Below are 13,099 nucleotides of genomic sequence, written 5' to 3' on the forward strand. Positions count from 1 at the left end.
GTGTTATTTTGAGTAAATACTAAAATACGGGTTGGATTGAATCGAGCCAATAATCTTAATTTTCAAGGTGATGATTGCACTTTTCTTCACAACACCTCAATGTGTCCACATTTAAAATATATTTTTCGCAGGGATTTTGGGGGTATTGGAACTGACACATATATATTTTTAAATCATATTTTGGGGCGTGGCGGTAACGATTTAACAGTGGTGACCCACCGCTGCTAAATGAATACAGGGGAAACACAGATAGGGCTGAGGGAACATAGGGTTGAGGGAGCATAGTGTTGAGGGAACATAGGGCCCAGGGAACATAGGCCTGAGGGAATATAGGGTGCAGGGAACAGAGGGGTGAGGGGACATAGGTCTGAGGTAACATATATCGAGGGAACATATGGCCCAGGGATCATAGATCACAGGGATCATAGATCACAGGGCTGAGGGAACATAGGTTGAGGGAAAATAGGGCCCAGGGAACATAGGGGTGAAAGAAAACATAGGGTGGAGCCCCCTCTGCTCTGCTAGCCCTTCGTTAGCTCTCCGCTAGCCCTCCGCTAGCCCTCTGTTAGCCCTCTGCTAGCCCTCAGTTAGCCCTGCGCTAGCCCTCCGCTAGCCCTCTGCTAGCCCTCTGCTCTATGGTACAGGCCAGGGTTAACTTCATTACCATGCTGAGTGCCCGCGCCAGCAATGCCAAGCTGGCACCAGACATGCTCCCTGTCTTTAATGAGTCTGTGCCGTGGCCCCGGAGACAAAGAGCAGTGTGGGAACGTGCCGCCGGGCCTCATTCTCCCAGGACAGACTGCTCCTCTGTGCTCCTGGTCACTCTGTTATAGCCCTGGCTCTGGAACACATCACAGCCTACTTTCCCCTAATTAGGAGCATCTCACAGAGATGGCCTAACAGGGGGAATGCTGGGATTCAGAGGGACTGAGTCATTTCCCACACTGAGATGAGAGTATTGCTGTATTCAGCCCTTTTCAGTTTCCTTTAAAACAAATACTTGCTCGGTGGTAACCAATCAGACCCAGAAATGTGTTGCATAATATTTAGAATCAGGGCACTTTTTAATCAGGACACATTATGCCTGTGTACATAAAGTGTCTAGGAGTAGAACATTTGTTGTAAATGCTGAGAATAGAGACATTTTACTCCTACTCTTATGGGTAAAAATAAAAGCTATGCATGAAGCATCTTTAGTCCCACGTAGTCGACAGTTTAGGAGACCTCATGAGCTATCCTAACCAGCAGGTGTCTTGATAGAAAAATGCAGTCAGTGGTTCCTGAGCCACATGCAATTGCTTTCGAGTTGTTGAAAGAATGTTTTGATATTTCTGTTTTGATATAATCAATCAATTAAGAATCTAGACCTACATGCAACAGTATCTCTTGCGCTTTTGACAATGATTTCACATGAGGCCTATTTCACATAACCTGCCTAAATACTTCTAACCAGTAGGATAATAAATAAACATATCTTTCTTTGTATTATTTAATTACCTACATCATGTTATTTCAAGTCCCTTTGGAGCGCAACATTATGTTATTAAAAAAAGATGCCTACACATGCCTATAAATTGGTCAATTGAAGGCATCTAGGGATTATGTTAACTTTGATTGTGTTCAACATTATCGGCAAGTGACTTGATGCCAAAGCATTTTAGGGTTGTTAAAACAGTAATATTTGTAAAAACAAATCCTCTATTAACAACCATCAAAATAAAATGTTTCGCGGGGCCTCCCGAGTGGCACAGCAGTCTAAGGCACGGCATCACAGTGCTAGAGGTATCATTACAGCCCTGGGTTCAATCCCAGGCTGTATCACAGCCGGGGGTGATCGGGAGTCCCATAGGGCGGCACACAATTGGCCCAGCATCGTCCAGGTTAGGGGAGGGTTTGGTCGGGGGAGCTTTATTTGTCTCATTGCGCTCTAGCGACTCTTTGTGGCGGGCCAGGTGCCAGCAGGCTGACCTCTGTCATCAGTTGGATGGTGTTTCCTCTGACACATTGGTGCAGCTGGTTTCGGGTTAAGTGGGCGAGGGTTAAGAAGTGCGATTTGGCTGGTCATGTTTCAGAGGACGTGTGACTCGACCTTTGCTGCCCGTTTGGGAGTTGCAGTGATGAGACAAGATCGAAATTGGGGGTAAAATACAAACCAAAAAATATATATATGTGGTTATGCATGCCAACATATTAGGCAATAATTAAGAGTAGGAAAAGTGATCGTGTCAGACGAAAATTCGATCATTCGTTTTATCAATGGAACATTTGATTTACAGTCACGTTAACCGTGGTTGTCTGAAGCGTACTATAGAAATCACACCTGGCCATGCCTCATCGCGATTGGTTATTCCCCACCATTTGCAACAATGTCAATGAGCTTCATCACTATCTTTCCTGTGCGGTACCTCAAACTGTCATGATTACCAGCGGAGATCAACTTTAATGACACAACTTTTATTACCTCTGAAGAGTATCTTAAATAACTCTCACGCATCCCGGTAAAAAAAGGCCACTTGTCTTTTGCTACTAGCACTGATTTTGCTGATAAATACTTTGTTGAGGGAAAATGTACTTGATACGATTGTGATGTGTTGTTGTCTCACCTAGTTATCTTAAGATGTTTGCACTAACTGTAAGTTGCTCTGGATAAGAGCGTCTGCTAAATGACTAAAATGGAAATGAAAAATGTACGAGTTGATTTTACTTCTAGATCAGAGTTTGTCTGTGCAGTGTAACATCATCCTAAAAGCTGGCAGTTTTTTGTTGTTGTCTTAAAACAGGCTTTAACAGGATTCCTAGGACTTTTTCTGAGATGCTTTGTCGATACGGGCTTGTTATGTTGTCGTTGTTGGTGACTGTGATGTATTGAAAATGAAAATAAAATGTTTGAAGGAAAGAAGCGTTTGTTGTAAAATAGCCAAAGCAAAGAACAACTTCTACTGCATATTGCCTCTGAATGTAGGGCTATCCAACCTCTTGCCAGAGTGGAAAACACAAGGTCATAGACATAACCTACATGTGTTGCCTCATCCAGGCTGTGTAATGGGGAGAATTACCCTGCATATGTATATGAGACAAAAACCAGTAGGGTAGATCACATGTCATTTGATAGTGTTAAAGGCTTCTGATGGCAGCATGCAGGTTTTAGGCTTAGGGGCAGCCAGCCTGTCCACTACTGTTTAGCAATAGCACTCCCTGTCTCGCGTCTTCATGTACAGCCACAGACACAAAGGCATATTATATATAACACGCGCGCACACACACACACACACACACATAAACACACATGCTTGAATGTACACACAAAGCTGTATATGTACAGACATGCATAAATCCCCATTTTGATATCCTGTGACTGTTGTGCCTTGTTGTCTGATGCACTGCTGTGTGTCTCTCCTCAGATTCTAAAGGCTTGTCAAACCCAGGCGAGGTGGAGGCTTTGAGAGAGAAGGTCTACGCCTCTCTGGAGGCCTACTGCAAACAGAAATACCCAGATCAGCCTGGCAGGTATGGAGACAAGCTTCCCCTAATGTAAATTGTTGTAGTACTCGAGACGGTCTCGAGACCACATATTGAGTGTCTTGGTCTTGTCTTGGTGTCCGATAAATTTGCACTCGGTCTTGACTCGGTCTCGGACAGTGAGGACTTCCTGAGACCAGCAGAGACCAGCGGAGTAAAACAATTCTGTTAGCGCATAAAACCGCTTCGCCAGGCCAAATATACACACTTCCTTTCTTAAAACATGAATATCTTAACAGCCGTATCTATTATAGACATGTTTGCATAGTGGTGAGTGCACTTTTTGTAAAACACAAAGGGCCAGTAGTGTAGCGGAGGGTTTACGCTGGTATAAACTGTATACCCCCTTTTTTTCAGTGGGCATTGCATGCACTCACTTCTTAATCCCTACTGATGCGTATCAAAGTAGTGTAGTGGAGGTAAATGACATCAATTATGTAGAACAATAGAGAAATCATGCACAAAGTAGCCTACACAATCGCAAAGCATGTGAAATATATTCACATGCGTGCCACACACAGCCTAGTTTCAGTGGAATATCATCTGCAGACAGCAGGATTGTACAACTCTCAACTGGTTGTGGCATGGAGCAGCTCACAGAAGAATGACATCGGTAGCTGGTAGGGTAGGTAAGATGTTTAAACTTATGATATCTGCCAGGAAATATTAACTAAGGCAACAATGGGTATGCAAACCAGGTATTGAAAATGTTTTATCCTATTTCTGATGCGCATTTGTCATCATGCGCTGTTTGCATCAGGGCGTAGACATGGATGGGTCTGGGTGGATACAGGCCCAACCACTGGGGAGCCAGGCCCTGACAGGCCTACCCAATCAGATTGATGTGGTTTAAGCATTGTTGTGGACTTAGACCATCAAATGTTTGTCTTTTTTCTAATAAAAAAAAGTGTGATTTTGCGAGTGAAAATCTGATAAATCTATAGGACAAATACAAAAAACATAGAAAAACATCGTATTTTTCACACTGGGTGCCTTTCATTCAGCCATTTAGGCTTCTCCAGGCACCACTACACCACTGCAGAGGGCTGATGGAAAGAAAGCAGTCACACACAGCATGATGTTAAAGGATAAGCAGTCCATAAACTTAAACATAATAAGCTAGTAGGTCCCAATCATAAGAATACAAAAACACAACCATTAAGCATTTCCTAATTGAAATGTACAACTATTACTTCCAATTGCAAAAAAACACATTTCACGTTTAGCACACAAAGTAACCAGTGACCTAAAGTTTAAAGTGGAACTGACAGCGATTTAACTACTTTGCAGATATGAAACAGACGATCATATTATCAGTCAAAAAGATCCAATTCACAGTTTTTGCTACAAAACAAACTTTATAAGAGGTTTTAAAAATAGGTTATATTTGACTCAACGTTCCATGACATACACTAAGGCATTGCTGGCAGAATGATATTAATCATGCAGTTCAATACATCATTAATATAATTCACCAATACATTTCTTGGTAGTGCTAAAAATATTACTATTAGGTTATAAATCACAGCTGGTCTGGTACATTGTTTGCTGCCTCCATTCAGGATGCACTGTTTCAGTTTCAGTGATTCAATATTCTGGACAAAAACGAACGAATGTAATCAAACTAGCAAGGGCAATGATCACAAGTCAGCCATAACGTGGCTAATAGGCTAGCATATCTATTTATGTAGCAAGCTAAAAACATGGAGCCTAACGTTAGCCAATGTCATGCCATTGGAGGGTGAGTGGCTGACTTTCCCCCTCATATCGTTTTTCGGTGGCTACACACAGCTAGAGATGCAGGTGTCATTTGGTTAGCTAGCAATAACTTAAATGACTATTATACAGTTAGCCTGAGTGCACTTGCGAACACAAGAGATATGCTATCTACTCCGATTTCAGAGGACTCTCATCTGAGTGTGCCAGAGCGCAGAACAACTGATGAATTTACGAACGCGTAACACCTGCTGAATATGACTGGTGTCAGTAAACGTTGGCAAAAAAAGTTATAATTAGTCAAGAACAGCCTAACCAGCTCTGCTACGGCAAGTAAAATGGTCAGAGTGAGGTGTTCTCTCATTTGTGTCTGGACGTAGCTAGCTGGCAAGCTAGCCTACTTTAGCCAGTTAGCTTGGGTGCTTGGTTGGGACAAGCGTGCATTGGCAGGCGTACTGCAGAAGGACGAGGAGGACACAATTCCCCATCGTTTTTCAGTGCAATTTTGACAGCCAACTAGCTGAAAAAGTTTGAGAGGGTTCATCTAATGTTCCTTCGTTAGATTTTAGCTCATCTTGCTCTGGCTAGCATTAGTTGTTGATCTTGTTGTTGTTGATGTGCATAACTGAAGGAGAGAGAGCCTACCTTTTCATGGTTGTTTGATCAATAGGACTGTAAAGTTCCCAAATGTAAGAGGACTCCTGTGGTGTTTACATATTTGCAGAAATCCATTCAGGTGTATTTTATGGCTTTTGGCAAATGCTTTCTAATGATCTAAAGTTGCGCTGTTGCAACTGCCTGAAAACACTCAGTCCAGTTCAAAGTGAATGATGGCAGGCCCGTGTGGCAAATGGCTTGTTTTTATAAAGGTCTACTGTAGCTTTGGTTGGCTGACTTAGCTAGCTAGATTTATCTCCCCAGAGACAGCAAAGAAAAATCATGATTGGATCTTTATTTCCTCTTCAGTGTTAACCCTTTCCTTTCCAACAGAGACTGAAGAGATTAAATCAGAACATCATTGAAAATAATAATGTAAATATTATCATCATTATTATTATATTATTATAATCATTATTTTATAAATCCTAAGCCCTTCTCTGAAGGTGTAGAAGGCCCATGGTTCCCCACTGTGTTTGGATTAGTAATATTTTGTAGAGTGGCTCTATTTTCCCTCAGCATGCATTTATTCTGAATGTCTAAAGGATCCATATGTGGTTCTGAAATATGAACACAGAAATACTGGACATTTTGAATTATTATGGTGGTGATTTGACAAAATTACAATCATGGTCTTGAATTGGACTCGCATTTTTCTGGTCTCGGTCTTGACTTGGTGTCACACCCCTTGTTCCCCTCCCGGGCTGTCTTGTTCTTGACACAGACTCGATTTGCTTCAGTCTTGGTCTTGAATCGGTCTCGCTTTAGGTGGTCTCGAACACAACACTGCCAAATAGATTATTGTTGAATTGCGACTGTCTGTGAAAAGTTTAAAGGCCCAGCCAGGCATATCGCAATATTTCAAAATACAATTGCGGGAAACATAGTTTGGAAAGTAAATGGCTATTGCTGTATAGAGCAGAGATTGAAAATACTCTAATCTGTATTTTAGTTATCAAAATTCTCAACTTAATTTTTGTGAACAGTAGGCTATAGACTATCTTATTGGCACCAGTGGAGAGCATCGTCTATCCGGTGAATGTGAATATTCACTCTTTTTCATTGCTGGGTCAGTGACACCTAATAATTTCCTCTTCCAGGTTAGATGGACGACATATTGTAGGCTTTTGGTGTCTCCCCTTCTCATAGGCCTATTATATTGATCAGACAACTTTGTTATTCATTGTCAGCAGAACAGGCAACTGTACTTTTTGTCGTATTAACCCTTTAACCCTTTTCTCAGCCGACTGGTAGAGAATATTTTGACAATGGATTTAGAAGTGGAAATGAAAAAATAATCTTGACTTGAACTTGATTGGTCAATTTCTCCAGCCTTCCTGCATTATAATTAACATAATGTGTATCCTTTTGGGTTGCTGCAGTTGTGGTACTGTGTTGTGGCACTCTTTGCCCACTGTAAAATAACTCAAAATCAGTCACCAAAGATATAGGATTAAAGGCAGGAATTCAGTTTGTGAGGGATTAATATTGCACCATTACTGTTAAAGTCCTTGAAGAGTAGGAATATGAAGATAAATAGTTAAAATGTAAAAAGGCTCAAAAGCAATCATTTAGAAAATAATTTGCTCAACCAGGCAGTTGATATGTCAGAAAAAAATATGTTGGACTTAAAATAGGGTCAATAACCTTTTTATTAAAAATACTTATTTTGGTGAAAAATATAAATGACTTGTTGACAACTCACTATATTAGGCAACATAAATTGGTTAAGCCATATTTCATGGCCCATTGGGTCAATTAATCAATATTCAGTTTGCCTATAAAATAATGCCTATAATAGTAACATTGCATTATACACCAATTTAAAACACATTCATTTCAATGTCATTGAATATTCCTGTTTGGACATACAAAATTACCATAATTATTCAAATTTGACATCAGTCCTCATTTAACAATGCTTACCTACCAAGCCATTACAGAAGACTTAAAGTAAGTTTTGTAATATAATATGGTATTGCTGGTATGACCCTCTTTTGTCTTCTCAACTGCTTGGTAGAGCTGTTATTTCCAAAAGAAACATCAAGTTGAAAAAAAAAATAACAATTGGAAGTTCTTATTTGAGTTGTTAATAATAAGAATTTTAGGTGAAATCATGTTTTTCGAGAAGAGGCAGTTAAAGGATTAAAAAAGTTTCTGCTAATATCTCCAGTCATACAACAGTGTAGTAGAATTGCATGAGATGTGTTTATAAAGGCCCAATTTTTCCCATGCATAGTAAGGTGAAGAAATGTATCTGATATAGCCTTTTCTAGCCTAGGCCTACTCTATGCCACTACACACTCAGCCAGGCATTGAACGGTCTTTTTTGCAAACAGTGATTGACTTATATTATTAGCCAAAATTATGACTATTCAGTCTACTCATCACATTAGGAATAACATTAGTAGGCTATCTTACATAAGTCTGCAAATGCGATGATGCATGGAATGCTTTATTATAAAGGTGCATTTTTATGGTGAAAATTCACTTTCCCAGACTTCACTCACATGCCACCTATGCCTCTTTCTTCTCTTTCTCTACCCCTCTGTCAGTGTGTTTGGCTGAAAGAGCAATGTTTGCTTTCTGTATTGTACATGTAGACTACAGTATATGACAGATGTCTCAATTCTGTCATGGGCATCCCTTTCATGAATCACTGTACATCAGCATATGAGACAACATCTTGTCTACATCCACCTCTTATTTTCTGTCACATTAATCACAGTTATTTTGTGTCTTTGATTGGGCTAGGTTTGCCAAGCTGTTGCTGCGGTTACCAGCCCTGCGTTCCATTGGTCTGAAGTGTCTTGAGCACCTGTTCTTTTTCAAGCTCATCGGGGACACGCCCATCGACACCTTCCTCATGGAGATGCTAGAGGCGCCCCACCAAATGACATAACTGCAGGCGGGGCATCGCCCATGTTCCCCTCGCCCCCTCCGCCTCTAACCCCTCTGGATACGGAGGGTGGTCCTGCAAACCACTCCCCCTCGAGAGATTATGTGACATCATTGGATCTAGAGAAGTCCCCCCTCTTTGATGTGTTTCAAAAAACAAGTTCAATATCCATGGGTCTGTTTTATACACTGTACAAATATATAAATATATATATATATATATATATATATATATATATATATATATATATATATATATATATATATATATATATATTATAACTCATGAGATTAATTGAAAGACAACAATGGACTGGTGATGAAACGGACCAAGGGGAAAGGAAGTGTTTTAAGCCATTGTTTTGTAATGTGAAACAACAACCAAGAAGATCAGGTGTTAAAGGTAGGTCTGTTTGCAGGTGTATTTTGAATTGTGGCGGTTTCATCAGCAGCGTAGTAATTGGGAGAATCGTGTTTTGGACTTGTTGAAGTGAGCCGGGGCTGCATGGGCTGTCCCTGGCTCTGTTCGGAAGCATCTCACTTTCAGGACTAACTTAAGGGAGATTGGTCCGTTTGCAGGGGGGAGGAACGAGGCCCGGTCTTGTCCGGTCCAATTCATTCAGGTGCTGTCCGGTTTAATCCGGTCAGGTCCGGTTGGGTCTGTTTTGAGGTGTACTGTATGTGTTTTGGGAGAGAAGGACTCAAGAGGTGGGATCATGCAGATGAACAGTGCTCCACTCAGGTCCCTCAACCCAAACTCAGCCGCTTCTCCACGTCTCCTTATTCTATTAGCACTGTGTGAACATGAGAGGAGAGATGCTACGTCGCTACATCGGTCCTGTTTTCAGAGGCTCAGATAGCTTTAGTGACTGATTGGAGTGAAAGCCTGCAGTGTGGCCTCTTAGGACCAGAGCTGGATGACCTTCACGTGGCCTGAAAAAGCTTATCTCTGGCACTACTCATTCTGTTGTACTGTACTGACATTAGGGGCAGTGTGTATCTGGATTCACCCTCACATAAGCCCTATACTACATGTGCATTGCTGTGTGCTCTGGAAGGTTGGCACAGGAAGACAAGGAAAGCAAACAAATGAACGTTCTCATCGCTCTACTACAAGCATTGCTCCTTTTTCCTGTCTGCGTTAAGGTGACAACAAAATTAAGAAGAAAAGGACAAATGGTTTGTTGGGAAATACTGTCAACTGATCTGAACTTTTTAAAGTGATGCCACGACTTTGTCATGTCATATGTCCCTCCACCACTGAGACCATTCGTTTCTGCTCCTTCTGTGAATTACAACACACCATAATCAACCTCCACACAGCAACCAAGCATGCTGTTCCTCACGGTGTAACCTAGCTTTAGAATGGCCTTTGACCTGTACAGGATATTACAACAGTATTGATGGTATTTCTAAAAAAAAATATTTAGCAAAATTTGCAATTACCTCTGTTTTCATCCCTCAAACTCTCAGTTCTCTACATAACCCCCCCCCCTGTCAAACAGCCCCATGTCAAACAGTTCATGGGAGAAGTGCTTCAATGCAGTCATGTTTATGGTGAGATGCTCTCTTATTTGGATTGTGGAGCCCATGCTCCTCCATTGCAAGCTCTGGCCCAGACCATCCACTCTGACTGGAGGATGTAGGCCTGGTGAAGAAACAGAGACCCTTGACTGCTCCACTGCCCAGCCTCCCCTCACCCTCAGAGGAATCCACACCCTGCACTTCTCTGGACAACCCAGTTTCATTTAAGTCAAACTGAAATGTTAAATATGTAACATTATGTATAAATCTGCTATATGCCCATATTGCGCATTTTTTTCTTTCTATGCTGCAGCTGCTGCATAACTATGCATCAAGCATTTTTCCAAAGATTGTCCATAGATAGTGCGGTTTCGTTGTTATTATAAAGGGGTGGTAAAACCCTGTCCCGTAGGACAGCAGACTGCTTTGGATTAACCATCGACTCTAGCAGAGCTCCAGGACCAAGTTTATCAGCCCCACATGATAGCAGAATAGAGAGAGCTAGAGAGACTTAAACAGAGGGGTTGACCAGCGAGAAAAGGGAACTTGGTGGCTGTAGGAGAGCTGTGACTTCCCCCTAGTGGAAGAGATGCACAACTGCTACATTACTTGAATTTTGTACAAGTATTTAATCAGAAAAGGCACTTTTTCATGACATTATCAATATTCATTTTCCTCTTTGGTCAGACAAAACCTCAATTGAATAAGTAGCAATAACCACAGCAGGATTGATTGACAAGTCCTTAGTCCAAATCTAGTTCATGTATTTTAGTGAGGTGGATGAATTTTCATTAGGTCTTATTTTAAACTATTCTGGAAACAGAGAAATTACTGCCGTGTTCAGGCCAATTCTGTCTAAACAGTATTTTTAACTGGACTAAATGGTAATTGTCAGTCAGGAAGAAACTACTGAAAATGAATTGGCTCATTGTTCAAATGATTCCAACTTAAGCACTAGTATAGGTAGTTCTTTGGAACATGAGGTCAAATCAGACTGGCACCCCAACTAAAAGTTCAGAAAAATAACCACATTTTGATGATTCATTTATTTGCAAACGGTTATCCAACTTTTTTAAATGTACACCTAATCTGCTCTCTTGCGTATGATGTCTCCTTTTCTGAGCTTGATTGGGTTCATGTGATTTAAGACCCAGGTATATATACTGCTCAAAAAAATAAAGGGAACACTTAAACAACACATCCTAGATCTGAATGAAATAAATAATCTTATTAAATACTTTTTTTCTTTACATAGTTGAATGTGCTGACAACAAAATCACACAAAAATAATCAATGGAAATCCAATTTATCAACCCATAAACCACACTATAGGCTGATCCAACTTTGATGTAATGTCCTTAAAACAAGTCAAAATGAAGCTCAGTAGTGTGTGTGGCCTCCACGTGCCTGTATGACCTCCCTACAACGCCTGGGCATGCTCCTGATGAGGTGGCGGATGGTCTCCTGAGGGATCTCCTCCCAGACCTGGACTAAAGCATCCGCCAACTCCTGGACAGTCTGTGGTGCAACGTGGCGTTGGTGGATGGAGCGAGACATGATGTCCCAGATGTGCTCAATTGGATTCAGGTCTGGGGAACGGGCGGGCCAGTCCATAGCATCAATGCCTTCCTCTTGCAGGAACTGCTGACACACTCCAGCCACATGAGGTCTAGCATTGTCTTGCATTAGGAGGAACCCAGGGCCAACCGCACCAGCATATGGTCTCACAAGGGGTCTGAGGATCTCATCTCGGTACCTAATGGCAGTCAGGCTACCTCTGGCGAGCACATGGAGGGCTGTGCGGCTCCCCAAAGAAATGCCACCCTACACCATGACTGACCCACCGCCAAACCGGTCATGCTGGAGGATGTTGCAGGCAGCAGAACGTTCTCCACGGCATCTCCAGACTCTGTCATGTCTGTCACGTGTTCAGTGTGAGCCTGCTTTCATCTGTGAAGAGCACAGGGCGCCAGTGGCGAATTTGCCAATCTTGGTGTTCTCTGGCAAATGCCAAACGTCCTGCACGGTGTTGGGCTGTAAGCACAACCCCCACCTGTGGACGTCGGGCCCTCATACCACCCTCATGGAGTCTGTTTCTGACTGTTTGCGCAGACACATGCACATTTGTGGCCTGCTGGAGGTCATTTTGCAGGGCTCTGGCAGTGCTTCTCCTGCTCCTCCTTGCACAAAGGCGGAGGTAGTGGTCCTGCTGCTGGGTTGTTGCCCTCCTATGGCCTCCTCCATGTCTCCTGATGTACTGGCCTGTCTCCTGTTAGCGCCTCCATGCTCTGGACACTACACTGACAGACACAGCAAACCTTTTTGCCACAGCTCGCATTGATGTGCCATCCTGGATGAGCTGCACTACCTGAGCCACTTGTGTGGGTTGTAGACTCCGTCTCATGCTACCACTAGAGTGAAAGCACCGCCAGCATTCAAAAGTGACCAAAACATCAGCCAGGAAGCATAGGAACTGAGAAGTGGTCTGTGGTTACCACCTGCAGAACCACTCCTTTATTGGGGGTGTCTTGCTAATTGCCTATAATTTCAATCTGTTGTCTATTCCATTTGCACAACAGCATGTGAAATTTATTGTCAATCAGTGTTGCTTCCTAAGTGGACAGTTTGATTTCACAGAAGTGTGATTGACTTGGAGTTACATTGTGTTGTTTAAGTGTTCCCTTTATTTTTTTGAGCAGTGTATATACTGTTTGTAAAAGCCATACTCAGATGTGCAAGCTCACTCCCTCCTGCAGGAAATGGACTGATATGATTACTTAGGTAG

At 42.1% G+C, this 13,099-nt stretch overlaps 1 protein-coding gene across 5 annotated transcripts in view; it reads left to right on the forward strand.

The window, feature by feature from the left end:
- LOC106563228 (retinoic acid receptor RXR-alpha-A) overlaps positions 1-9,011 on the forward strand; it is a 153,569-nt gene extending 144,558 nt beyond the window's left edge. For all 5 annotated transcript variants that reach the window (XM_014128611.3, XM_082958191.1, XM_082958190.1 and 2 more), the window contains 2 exons: positions 3,402-3,507; positions 8,647-9,011. In XM_014128611.3, coding sequence (XP_013984086.1) covers positions 3,402-3,507; positions 8,647-8,794 — 254 coding nt within the window. In that variant the 3' untranslated portion in view covers positions 8,795-9,011. The remainder of the gene's footprint in view (positions 1-3,401; positions 3,508-8,646) is intronic.
- Positions 9,012-13,099: the final 4,088 nt, after the last annotated feature.

This window comes from Salmo salar, chromosome 11 (genome assembly GCF_965601325.2).
Source record: "Salmo salar chromosome 11, fSalSal1, whole genome shotgun sequence".
Classification (NCBI taxonomy): domain Eukaryota; kingdom Metazoa; phylum Chordata; class Actinopteri; order Salmoniformes; family Salmonidae; genus Salmo; species Salmo salar.